Raw genomic sequence first — 13766 nt, 5'->3', positions numbered from 1 at the left:
CAAGGTGGTTTGGCCTTTCATGCTTTCTTAAAAGTAATTTTGATTTATGGGTATCTTTATCACTTCTGATTTTTAAAAGTGTTTTGGGTCTGTAAATTTCCACTTACACCGTTTTGCTTTCAGAAGATGAATCCTTTTCATACACATGGGGGCCAAAAGATTGCCATACGTCCTCTAGTGGGGATGAAAAAGGAAAAAAAAACAACAACCCAATTCAAAAAAGGGCAGGCCTCCTAACACACTCTGTACCTCATATGCAGGAATCCGAGATGATATTAATATGATGTGGAGCTGGGAAGCATATGAAGGGCTGTCATCATTTTTATGAACACCATGCCAAGTTTTCTTTGATAACAAAGGATAGGAATGGCTTCCAGAAACATTGCTTCTACAGGGAAAAGAGGGGAAGAAGTGAAATTTTAATTTTCTATTCATTTGATTTTGATGCTGGAGCACCGACATGTTGTCTGGGCATTACTCATACTGAACAAGGTATGTGGCCGTAGAACCTCAGTCTCTCCCTGTGGTTTTTGGGGACAGCAGCACATGGGGTTCTTGAGTGGGGAGGGACTGGAGCTGGCCTTTGGGCCTCTCCTCCTGCATTTGAAGGACACTGGAAAGGTCTTCTGGAACTTATTTAGCGTTTATCGGGCACTCAGAGTGAATATAGTGACATACTTAGGGGTTCAAAATGACGTTTTAAAGAGGAACAGCTGAGAAATTTAAAATCTCCTAAATCATCTGGTCCCCACAGCTTTCTGAGTAATGACTCTATTCTCTTACCCTTACCCCCACAGTCCCATTTGGATATGCTTATTCCATAAAAAAACATTTCTGAAAAAAAATGTTACTTTTGCTCAATAGCTTTGCACAGAAAATGTCCTACAGTCCAGCCTCTTTGTAGGGTCAAGAATATTTGAAATATAAAATTTATTTTGAAAGTTACAGATTTCCCTCTTCAGAGAACATGTTAAAGACCACTGGTCTTGAGGACTAAAGAGTTATTTCTGTTGCTGTTTCATAGGATAGGAGCCAGATAATTATACAAGCTCCCTGCGTGTTAGCTAAATTATTCTAGAATGAATTCTTGGTATCATGGGATGGTCTTGAGCTTTCAGGAGATGGAGGTTTGCTTACCGCTTGGGCAAAGCTTCTAAGGATGCCAAAACAAGCTGTTTCTCCAAAGCTTCATGTAATCCCACTCGATCCCTCACAGTCTGGGACAGACGTGGCTGGCATTTGGATTTTAACAATCTAGAGCAGCACGTTCCGCTCGCCCAAGGGGGTCGAACTTTAAATAACTCCTCTGAAAAACAAATAGCACCGGCTCAGTTGTTTACTTCAGTTCTTACTTGCTTCTCTCAGCCAAGTCTACCTAGATAAAGGCATCAAAAATCAAGCCGTACCAGGGCACTGCTCCAAGTGGCAATAATTGTAGCCCTTTCTACAGACTCTGCTTGGATTTCTTATTGTCTCAGCACTGTGGCTGCGAGTTACCAGTCATGTCAGGTCAAGAGACAAAGCTCAGAGAACCGCACCCCTTTTCTTGTGAAAACCAGTTAATCAATGTATAGGCATCACGTCCATTTCTGCACTTCTTCTTGGCTTCAAGTAACTTCCCATTTGTTAGGATCTCACCGGGTGTGAGTCAGTGAAAAAAAAAAAAAAGATGGCAGAACTCAAATCACTTTTGTCGATGACTATTGTGCACTGTGTAAATCAGAAGGCTTAGCTGAGAGTGGGTCTTATCCCTCCTCCCTTTCCACTTTGCTTTTTTTAATGCCATTCTTCCTGCTTCCGTGCCTATTTTCATTCCTCCCTCTCTGTCACCAGTCCCAATTCTTCTGTCCTGAGCCTATTTACTTGCTTCTGCCTGCGTTATTCTTCTCTCTCCCTGTTTTTGGTCTCCTAAACTCCTAAACCCGAGAGTAACCAGAATAATAATGGAGGCACTGATATTTGACTTTCTGTATTTCATCTGAAATCTTTTTTTTCTTATTCATGAACTTGAAATATACGGGGGGGGGGGGGGGGGGGGAAGAACTTGTCCTGAACATACTTTAGAGAATGCCACCCACATGCTATTCCAGAAAGACCTAACTATCCTCCTCTGTGGGAATTTGTGTGTAAATCCATTCGTTTCTACAATAGTTGGATAAGATAGAGTTTTCAAATGCTGCTCACTTTTACGTAGCGCAATTTTCTCCCAAATTATTTTTCGTAGGCACTTTTCTCTTTGTCTCTCCTGTAGCTCCTCATCTTCTCTTTTGGGTTCATTCAAGGTCCCATACATAGCAGTAGCTTCCCTAGGGATTGGCCAATCTAAGTTGGACACACAAGCAATGTAATGATGCTTCCAAGCACCGTACTCATTATCTGTTGGAGTATAGGGCAGAAACCACCCAAACCTAATGCATTTGGGCATCCATAAGCAGTCCTACAGAAAAAGAAATGAGAAAGAGAGTTTGCTAGAAATTTTTAAGGACAGTTTCCTAGTAATAATGTTTCAGCTACACAGATAACTTCTTTACCTTGAGATTTCTGGTGCCGCTGACTTGTCATCTGAATTTGACTCTAACAAACAAGAACCATCCCTGACTCCATAGAAAAGTAGTCTTTGATGACAATATACGTTACATATGAATATATGTATTAGTCATCTTTGTACACTTGCTCCCATAGCATTGATTTGATTCTGAGGATTTTGAGCAATAGTGTATTAGTTTGTTTCAGACCAAACCTTCCACTGGGAACACCTTTGGTTGAACCACATGATGTTGCCAGTATGCAACCAGCTTTGATATATGGGAACAGCAAATTTCACGTGATCTAATTGAGCCAAGTATCTAGACAGAATATTATAAAACAATTCTTTGAAGGCGTATAGAGCTACGAATGCAACGTCTCATGTAACCATGACCCCAGAGAGAAGGGAAACCCAGAGAGGTGACCCCAACATTTGGCATTACTTTTCATTTCAAGGCATCTGGCAGTTCCAAAGGAAAGCTCAGGCTGAGAAGCAAAGCAGAAAGTTATGGCTGAACGACAGGGAAGCTGAAAAGAATTTTAGGTATTCTCACGAGGAGGAGAGGAAACAAAGTTAAATCCAGGGCTCACTAAGGGCAAGAGCCTTGGTGATCACGCCAGGCTTTCAGCTGAGATCCTTATCAGCAAGGATAAGGAATTAGACAACTATCACAAAGACTGAAGCCAGCTTTGAAAAATCTCTTTCTCTGACTGGATTTAAGTCATCTATTCCTAGCCTAACCAAATGACAGAAACAAAAGCAAATTCTCTCTGGAAGAAGATAACCTCATCCAGAGACTCAAATTATTGACTGCAAAAATATCTTATAACCAATATCTGATACTCCATCAAAAATACCAGGCACACCAAAGGACAAGAATTGTTTGTTTCTCCTTTTGTCTTTCATGATCTGTTATTAAGTAGAGTAAGACCCTCAGGAGAGCCATGCGTTGTAATTGTTAGGCACGAACTTAAAAAATAAACAACCCTATAATTAATATGTCTGGGAAATTAAATAGCTAGGTGAGAAATTTTGGTAAAATAATCAAATCAGCCTTCTAGAACTGAAAAACATAATAGCAGAAATTTAAAACTCAATGGACCAGTTTAAAAGCAAATTCGAATCCAGCAAAAGAGAGAATTAGTAAACTAAAAAGCCAGAAGAAAGATGCAGGCTGAAACACTGAAAGCCAAAAAAGGTGGAAAAGACACTCTATATAGAGAACATGAAGCTTGCAGGGCGGGTGAGTCAGTCTAACACATAAGTACTGGAACCGCAGAGGAAAAGGAGAGAAAATGGGGCAGAATATGAAGGGATAGTCTCCGACAGCTTTTCGAAACTGAGAAAAGACACTAAATCTCAGATGCAAAAAAAAAAAAAAAAAAAAAAAAAAAATCACTGTAAATCACAAAATAGGAGAAACACACATACACACGCACATTTCTGGGTACATCCTAAAAAAATTGCATAAGACAGAAGACAAGATAGAGGAAAAAATCCTAAAAGCAGCTAAGGAAATAAGGAGCAACAATAAGGGAGCAACAATAAAACTTCCTGCTTCTTCCAAAAAAAATGTGTGTGCGTATGTGTGTAGAAAATTAAAATATTTGACAGTGACATAGAAACTGGGAGGAGGGGAACAGATGCAGGGTCCGAAGCTTCTGGCTTTATCTCAGAAGTGGTAAAAAAAAAAAAATAATAAAAACAAAAAAACCCACCCTAGAACGAGTGCTGTAATCTCTAATACAGCCAGGAGAAAACAGCTAAAGAATTTAAAATTAACAGTCTAAAAAATATGGAAGTACTCCAAAAGAAAAAAGAGAAACAAGATATAAAACACAAGGAACAAACAAAAAGTAAATAGTGAAACGGTGGACTTAAGCTTACATATATCAGTATGTACACAAATGTAAACAGAAGAATGACCCCAGCTAAAAGCCAGGGACTGTCAAATGTTAAAAAACAACTCCCCACAACCACATTCTGTTTCCGAGACATATTCCTTAAATACAAGGACATAGAAAAGTAAAAAGTCAGAAAACAATACATATGCCAACACCTCGCCTGGGTTCTTAAATGCTGTAAACCCAGGACTCACAGTTGGTTTTGCATGTGGCCTCTCCATGGAAAGCTAGGTATTTTCTGAGATCAGAAGCTCAACACTAGCCCACTCTGGGAAGTTTGTACACGTTAAAGAAGTAAGTTATTGACTTGCATTCAAGTATGTCTGCCATTACATTTCATTAAATCTTTAAGAAGAAAATGAGACAAATAAGCCAGAGGCAGAATTAATGGCAGAGGATGTTGGAAATGCAGATTTACATTCTTTAACAGATGTGAGCCAAAGAGGGATCAGATGAGGCTGTGGTTGTACAGCAATTTTCAAGGTGAATGATGATGGATAAAATCATACCATATAATAACCAAAGCTTAAGTATAATTTCTCAGGAAAGAAGTGGACTTCTTTAGCCACGATAAAATGTTTTCTAAATAATTAAATTGAGCATTTGAAGATTCTTAAAATTACACGAATTATTAGAATAGTGTATATCCGCTCACTTCCAAAATAAATTATCATATTTAACTTCTCCCCATGTTTGCTCTGAAGGGTAAGTTAATTATGGTTCAAATACTCTCCATTACTGTCTTCAGGGAAGGAAGCTACCCCAGTTGTCTCCTTACAGAACACAGCTGTTATTTGTGCCCTATCGGTAGGAAGTGACAAACAGTCAACCTGTTCAGTTAAAAACTTCCAGGCCCAGCTGACTTGTGCGGCTGCACACAAATCTTTTGGATTCAGAAAGGAAAAGATATATAGAGAAATGAAGCGCGGTAACACCGTAGAGAAATCCACTTTGGCCATTTGCATCCTTTCTGAAAACCACTCTTGGACAATCCTACAAAGAAAGACACAGAAATTTAGTTCAGGACGCTAGTATCTAAAACCGACCAAAAATCTAGGACACATATTGGTCATTGTTCTTTCTATAATGTTCTAACTATAAAAAAACAAAACAAAACTTGAATCCTAGGTAACACACAGCTAGATTTTTAAAAATACTGTATCTACTTTCACTGATCCATTCTAAAGGTGAATAATGAAAATATCTAAAATCTACAGGAAAAAGGTCTGAAATAAACATGGTTATTTAAGTTATAAATCTGGATTTTCTGCCTTTTCCTTTACTCCAGATTCAATAAATCAGCAAGTCTTGTCAGCTCTACAAATATGTACCCTCATATCCAACCACTTTCTCTCCACCTCGACTACTATCACCACTGCAAAGCTCCTCCTTTTCCCTCCGGCACAACCACAATAACCCCTTCTGATAGTCTCCCCCATTCCACTCCTCTTCCGAGAGCCCATTCTCTACATGGCAGTGGAGGTTTTTTTTTTTTTTTTTTCTAATTTTTTTTTTCATTAAGTAACCTCTATGCCCAACGTGGGGCTCAAACTCACAAACCTAAGATCAAGAGTCACATGTTCCAGAGACTGAGCCAGCCAGGCGCCCCCTCAAGTGTTTTTGGTTTTTTTTAATGTAAATTAGATAATGCCACTCATGCAAGTAAAACCCTACAATGACTTCCCGGTGTTATTAGAATAAAACCCTGTAGTTACATCACACTTAGTGGTGAAATATTAATGCCTTCCCCCTAACATAAGAACAAACCAAGAATGTTCACTCTCATTCCTTCAATTTAACAGGCGCCGGAGATCCTAGCCATTTCAACAAGGCAGGAAAAAAAGTAACTAGTATACATATTGGAAAGGAAGCAGTAAAACTGTCTCAATTCATGTATGTGGAATCTACAAAACCACTTTTAAAAACAAGGAATCTGCAAAACAACCATTTAAATTGTTGAACTAATTAGTATAAAGTGGTTGATGATTTTCTTTTATCTTTTTTTTTAAGTCAATTTCATTGTTTTGAGAGGGACAGAGACACCACAAGTGGGGGAGGGGCAGAGAGAGGGAGACAGAGAATCCCAAGCAGGCTCTGCGCAGTCAGTGAAGGAAATTGTGAGATCGTGACCCAAGCCAAAACCAGGAGTCAGATGCTTAACTGAGCCACCCGGGAGCCTCTGATTCTCTTTTATCTTTTTAATGTTTATAGGATCTATAGCAACATTCCCTTTTTTATTCCTGATATTGGCAATTTTCTCTTCTTTTTTCTTGGTTATTCTTGCCAGGAGTTTATCAATTCAATTACTTTTTTTTTTTTTTAAACACCTTTTGTTTTCATAAATTTTCTCTCTTCATTTTCTATTTTATTGATGTCAGCTCTTCATCATTTCTTTACTTCTACTTACTTTGGGTGTAATTTGAGTTTGTTTCTAGTTTCTTAAGGTGGAAATTTAGATAGTTAATTTGAATCCTTTTTTTTCTTTTCTGAGGTAAGAATTTAAATGATATATTTTCCTCTAAGCTGTACTTCATCTGCATCCCAGCCATTTAGATGTGTTGTATTTTCATTGTCACTCAATTTGAAATATTCTAATTTCCCTTGTGTTTTCTTTTTTGACCACATGTTTTTTATAAGTGAGTTAACTTCCAAATATTTTTGGATTTTCTAGATAAATATTTTTGGGTTTTCTAGATATTTTATATTTTTTAATCTCAAATTTTATTGCATTGTTGTTAAAACTTATACCTAATTAGATTTTAACAATTCTGAAATGTATTGCATCTTATTTTTTGGACCAGGAAATTATGTATCTTGGTGAAAGCTATTTTGTTCATAAAAAAACGCATCTATTGGGAAGTTGTTGGCTTTAATTTCCTATAAATATTAGGTCAAGTTGGTTTAGAAGATTGCTCAGTTCTATATTCTCACTGATTTTTTTGTTTAGTTGTTCTATTATAATTCACTCAGTTTTGTTTTATGTAATTTAAAACTCTATTATTTGGTACATACATATTTATAATTTTATGACTTCATGATGAAGGGATCCTTTTCTCCTTATATAATGTCCCTCTCTGTCTTTCTAGTAACATTCCTCATCTTGAAGTCCATTTTGTCTGATATTAATATTGCCATCCTACTTTTATATGCTTAGTATTTGTATCCTATCCTTTTACTTTAACCAGTCAGAATCTTTATATTTTCAGTGTATCCTTCGTGGTCAGTATACAGTTAGATCTTGTTTTGTTTTTTTCTTTTTAAAGCTCATTTAACTACCACTGCCTTTTATTTGAAGGTTTAGTCTGCTTATATTTAATATAATTATTGATATGGTTGAATCCAGGTCTTAATTTTATTTGTTTTTTGATTTTCCCATTTGTTTTATGAAAATTTATTCCTCCTCTCCTGTCTTGTTTTGAGATAATAAAATTTTTTGTATTCCATTTCAATTCCTTTATTGGCTTTTTAGGATATCTCTTGCATTATGCAATTGAGTTGTTGTTAGCAAGTACAGTACGCATCGTTGACATTTCATAGTCTATTTAGAGTGAATACTCATAAAATTAAAGAACAGTGCAATGGTATAGTTCTTGACATCCTTAAGCTTTGGTCATGATACCATATCTACTTATGTTATAAGCCCCATAATACATTGGTTTTGCTTTAAACAGTCATATGTCTGTAAAATAACTTTAAAATTTTACATTTTCCCACACATTACCATTTCCTGCTTGTAAATCCAAGTTTCCATCTGTTATCAATTTCCTTAGCCTGAAGAATTTGTTTCAGCCTTTCTTCACTGGAGGTCTTCTGACAACAAATTTTATCACTCTCTTTTTATATGAAAATATCTTATTTCATCCTAATGTCTCTAGTACTATTATGATCTGCATTAATCAGTTTTAATAATTATCATCTTGTAGCCAGTCTGGTTTCTGCTATATCATCATCTTTCCTTCCTCCTCCTCCTCCTCTCTCCCTCCTCCTCCTGTTTCTTCCTCCTCACTCCCATTTTATTTTAAAGCCAGCCTAAAACATCGGGTCACTGCACTCATCTCACCCACATAGATGTGTTATATTGTCACCATCATTCCATTTGAAATATTCTCATTTCTCTTGTGATTTCTTCTTTGATATTTCTGTGTGCCTTACTAAACAATAGGAGCATTTTTAAAAAACATACTATAATACCATCGTCATGCCTAAACAAATTCAATAAGAATTTCTTTTTTTTTTTTTTTAACATTTATTTTAGAGAGAGAGAGATACAGACCACAAGCAAGAGAGGAGCAGAGAAGGAGTGAGACATAGAATCCAAAGCAGGCTCCAGGCTCTGAGCTGTCAGCACAGAACCCAATGCGGGGCTCGAACCCATGAAACACGAGATCGTGACCTGAGCCGAGGTTGGATGCTTAACTCACTGAGTCACCTAGGTGCCCCTCAACAATAATTTCTTAATGTGATATCTATTTTTAAAAAGTTTATAAAAATACAGCATACATCAAGAACACTTCTTACATTATTCTGTGTGCCACCTAAGCACAAATGGATCTTGAATGAATAAACAATCTGGGGGCTATGTAGGCCTTAGACCAAAGAGATGTTTTATGGTTCATGAAAGATGCATTGCTGGCCCTGTAGCCACCAATTATAAAAAAAAGAGATACTTAATTCCTAATTGCCCTCTCTGGATATTGGCCATAAACATCTGTTATAATCCCAAGCCACCAAATAGGTCATCATATGTGAATAAGAATCACTAGAACAAGAAAGTTTGGAAGCAATCCAAGGATTAGCAAATGAAAGTCTTCCCTGGAACCCCTAATCTCCTCCAATCTCAGTGAAATTACAGATGTTTGTGACCAATCTCATAGCTGATTGGAAAATTTGGCAATAGAACTCACCAGAACTCTCTTATCTCAAGCCATTGGGACCATGGAACTATTTTTCACTGCTAAGTGGCTACTGCTACCCTGTTACCAGGTCCTATTGGACACAGATTAACTCACTGGAAGACAAATCCTGTCTCTGAACGGATCTCATTCTGTAATGTGTCTTCTCTGACTTTCTATGACCTTCTCTGAATGCATAGGCTAAATTCCCACAGGGTGGGTCAAGCCCCAGAAAGTTCCAATGTGAAATGAAAACACTATCTCCAATTAGGGACGAAAAAAGAACTTAGTTATCTTCATAAACAAGTTGCTGAAGACCCATGAGACCCAGAGACTGTCTTTATCACTAATTTACCCAAACTGCTTGCCTAACTGGAGCCTCATCTATAATCTTGGGAGAAGGGAAACTTGTATCTTGCAACTGAACACCAATAAATAATACATGTAGAAGGAATTAAGAAGTTAGAAAATGAGCACTTGGCAGCTATCACAGTAATAATTACATCAGATAAGAATCATCAATGGATTCTAAAACCAGTCGGTGAAAGTATGGTGAGGAACAGGGTACTTGCATAGATTCAAATACTTTTAAGTTAATTTAAAATTAATCACTCAAAGTCTTTTTAGTTACTTATTAATTAATAAGTACCAAAGACCTAATAATTAATCATCTTAACCAAGTGATGATAAGTCAACAGCATGAGCAATGGGGCAAATCGACATAGTATGCCCCATGTGATCCGCTGAGAACACAGCGTCACTTCTGTGTTATTCCTGCCAAGAACACATAACCTGAATGTGATCTTAAAGAAGTTTCAGCCAGGGGTGCCTGGGTGGCTCAGTCGGGTAAGCGTCTGACTTCGGCTCAGGTCACGATCTCGCGGTCTGCGAGTTCGAGCCCCGCATCGGGCTCTGGGCTGACAGCTCAGAGCCTGGAGCTTGCTTCCGATTCTGTGTCTCCCTCTCTCTCTGCCCCTCCCCCGTTCATGCTGTGTCTCTCTCTGTCTCCAAAAAAAATTAATAAATAAACGTTAAAAAAAAAAATTAAAAAAAAAAAAGTATCAGCCAATCACAGATTGAAGGTCATTCAACAAAGTAGGTCTGTACTTTTTTTTTTTATGTTTTATTTTATTTTTGAAGGAGAGAGAGACAGAGTGCGAGCAGGGAAGGGGCAGAGAGAGAGGGAGACACTGAATCTGAAGCAGGCTCCAGGCTCTGAGCTGTCAGCACAGAGCCCCATGTGGGGCTCAAACCAACGAACCATGAGATCACGACCTCAGCCGAAGTTGGATGCTTAACCAACTGAGTCACCCAGGTGCCCAAGTAGGTCTGTACTCTTGAAAGTGTTAAGTAATAAAAGACAAGAAAGAACAGAGGAACTGCTCCCCATCAAAGGTGGATATAGAGACGTGAAAACCAAATACAACAGGACCCTGGATTGGATTCTGGACTGAGAAGGAAGGGACATTGTTGGAACAATCATGAGTATTCAAATGGAATCTGTAGATTAGACCATAGTACTGTATCAGTGCTGATTTCTTGATATTGGAGGATGTACTTTGATTTTTCGGCAGAATGTCCTGTTTGTTTGTTTGTTTGTTTGTTTTGAAAACACATACTGAGATGCTTAGCTTTAGTGGGGCATCATGTTTGCAACATATTCTCAAATGATTCAGCATAATAAGGTGAAATGGTAAAATGTTAACTATTGAGGAATCCAGGTGAAAAGTATATAGGAATTATTTGCACAAGTTTTTGCAATTTTTCTGTAAGTTAAAAATTATTGCAAAATAAAAAGGTTTTTTGATTTCTGTTTTTAAAGAAGAGGCTGCCTACATCATTTGCAAGGTTTAATGATTGCCTATTATGTTGTGTGTTTCTACTCCTCTGGCTTTATCTGAGGCCAGTGCTCATTCTCGATCCTTGTCCATGCAGCTTTGTCACAACCTAAGACAAAACAGTGGTTCAAAATGAACCTAATGGTGGGGCGCCTGGATGGGTCAGTCGGCTAAGTGTCCGACTCTTGGTTTCGGCTCAGGTCATGATCTTACGGCTCATGAGTTCAAGCCCCACATCAGCTCCACGCTAATAGTGTGGAGACTGCTTGGGATTTTCTCTCCCTTCCTTTCTGTCTGCCTTTCACCTGCTTGTGCTCTTTCTCTCTCTAAATGGATAAATAAACTTTAAAATAATAATTAAAAATAAAGAAGTAAATAGAGGGATAGAGAGATGGATAAAATGAACCTATTGGCATGCCACTCTGGGGAGTGTGTGCGTGCGTGCACGCGCACGTGTGTGTGTGTGTGTGTGTGTGTGTGTGTGTGTGTGTGTAAGCGGGAGAGCAAAGGATGGAATTGTGCATGTACTGGCAGCATATCGTATCCACAGACAAAAGTGTCATGAGGGCTCCTCTCATTGTTGAGAGATTAACATTCAAGCCCAATGAGGCAGTGAGGACATCGGGAACAGCTAATCCCCGGGGATCGCCGATCTGAGTCCTCACTGTCCCAGACAGGCTTCACAATCCTTTCACTGGTTCTCGGAGGACAGTATGCTCTCACTTAGAATTATAAAGCAGATCAATAAAATAAGGTGCAAAACAGAAATGTTTTCAGCCTCCTTTTCAAAGACGGGCCTCAGTATCTTGAGTTTTTGTTCCCACCCCCTTCCCACCGCACACCATCTACTGTTCCATCCCAGCCAAGCAAAGGGGAAGAACTGAATCTGAGTTACTGTTTATTTATTTATCATTTTATTTTTTTAAGTTTATTTATTTTTGAGAGAGCAAGTGGGAGGGGCACAGAGAGCGGAGGCGTGAGAGAGAATCTCAAGCTGATCACGCAGAGCCTGACATGAGGCTTGATCTCATGAACTATGAGATCATGACCTGGGCCAAAATCAAGAGTCAGATGCTTAACCAGCTGAGCCATCCAGGTATCCCAAAATATTTTCTTTCTTTTTTCTTCTTTTTTTTTAATGTTTTATTTTATTTTTGAGTGAGAGAGAGCGGGGGAGGGGGGGTGGGCAGGAGAATGGGAACAGAGGATCTGAAGCAGGCTTCATGCTAACAGCAGAGAGCCTGATGCGTTGCTCAAATCAAACTCATGAAACTTGAGGTCATAACCTGAGCCACCCAGGTGCCCCCAAAAGATTTTATTTTTAAGCAATCTCTATAACCAACACAGGGCCCGAACTCACAACCCCGACATCAAGAGTCATATACTTCACTGACTGAGCCAGCAAGGCACCCCAACAATCTGAGTTACTTTTTAAAGTGGACCTCACTTATACATGTTTTACATTTGTTCTTAGCAAACACTGCTACAAGGACACATTCAAGTATAATGAATCTTAAGCAAGAAAAAAGGAAAATGCTTCAGCCACATAAAAAGAAGAAAAAAAAAATCAGTACCCAAGCAGCAGAACTAGGGTAGTTTGTGGTAATGACATCGTGGCTCATTGCATTTTAGTTAATGTTGCAAAGTAAGAAATCCGTGAAGAGAAATAACAACATGTAAAGAGACAATGAACAAAATGTGCTTTGCTCCTTTATTGTGACAAGGATATCTTCATTTAAATAACTCATGACACTACTTTGCCGTGTGCTACTGAATGTACAATGCGTACTTTGCAAAAATAACAAGGCTTAGTAATACGGAACTTGAATCTAATTCTCAGCTCTTAAATTTCTGATAAGAAGGAGAAAGAAGCTGCCCAAACTGCGATGAAAACCACTGAGAGGACAGCTTGCAGCGGTGGCCTGGAGAGGGGAAGTCACGTTGGCAGAGGTCCCTGCTTTCTTGCTCCCCGGGCAGTACCCTGGAGTCTCGACTGGTGGCTTTACCACCACTTTATGGCACGGCCAGGGTCTGGGTTAGGTGGGCTTCCACAACAGATGCCAGGGTCACACAGAATAAGGATTAGGTTTGGGGAATAAAGGGAGTGGAGAACGTATGCCGAAGTCTTCGGTGAACGAGAGAACAAAGCTGGGTGTGGGGAAAGCGATGAGGAAGGGTGACTGAAGAGTTTAAAATCTTTTTAGATTTTAAAATTGGGGCGCCTGGGTGGCTCAGTCGGTTAAGTGTCTGACTCTTGATTTTGGCTCAGGTCCTGTCTCGCAGTTTGTGAGTTCGAGCCCCACATTGGGCTCTGTACTGTCGGTACGGGTTGGGATTCTCTCTTTCTCCCTGTGGCTCTGCCCCTCCCCCGCTCGCTCTGTCTCTCAGAAATAAACTTAAAAAAATTTTTTTAAAGATTTTAAAATAGTTTGTCTATGCTGATTCATAGCTACATGGAGGCACATAAGCATAAAAAATTAGGTTATCTCTGGGTGGGGGGATTCTGGGTGATTTTCCTCTTTTTGCCTACTCACATTTTCCAGTGCTTCTACAAAAGCCTGGAATTACTACTGAAGAGATAAAGAAGGCCCCAGGCTTCCAGGTG

At 38.8% G+C, this 13766-nt stretch overlaps 1 protein-coding gene across 7 annotated transcripts in view; it reads right to left on the bottom strand.

Annotated features, from left to right (window-relative positions):
• The window catches only part of ECT2L (epithelial cell transforming 2 like), an 81428-nt gene that overhangs the window by 41938 nt on the left and 25724 nt on the right, over positions 1-13766 (bottom strand). For all 7 annotated transcript variants that reach the window (XM_078447373.2, XM_078447380.2, XM_078447377.2 and 4 more), the window contains 4 exons: positions 5262-5424; positions 2185-2437; positions 1138-1306; positions 250-388 (listed from right to left, as the gene is read on the bottom strand). In XM_078447373.2, the coding sequence (XP_078303499.2) occupies positions 250-388; positions 1138-1306; positions 2185-2437; positions 5262-5424 (724 nt within the window). The remainder of the gene's footprint in view (positions 1-249; positions 389-1137; positions 1307-2184; positions 2438-5261; positions 5425-13766) is intronic.

Source organism: Panthera onca, chromosome B2 (assembly GCF_046562875.1).
Source record: "Panthera onca isolate mPanOnc1 chromosome B2, mPanOnc1 haplotype 2, whole genome shotgun sequence".
NCBI lineage: Eukaryota > Metazoa > Chordata > Mammalia > Carnivora > Felidae > Panthera > Panthera onca.
Note: the sequence above shows the minus strand (reverse complement) of the source record. Positions and strands in the feature narration are given on the sequence as shown.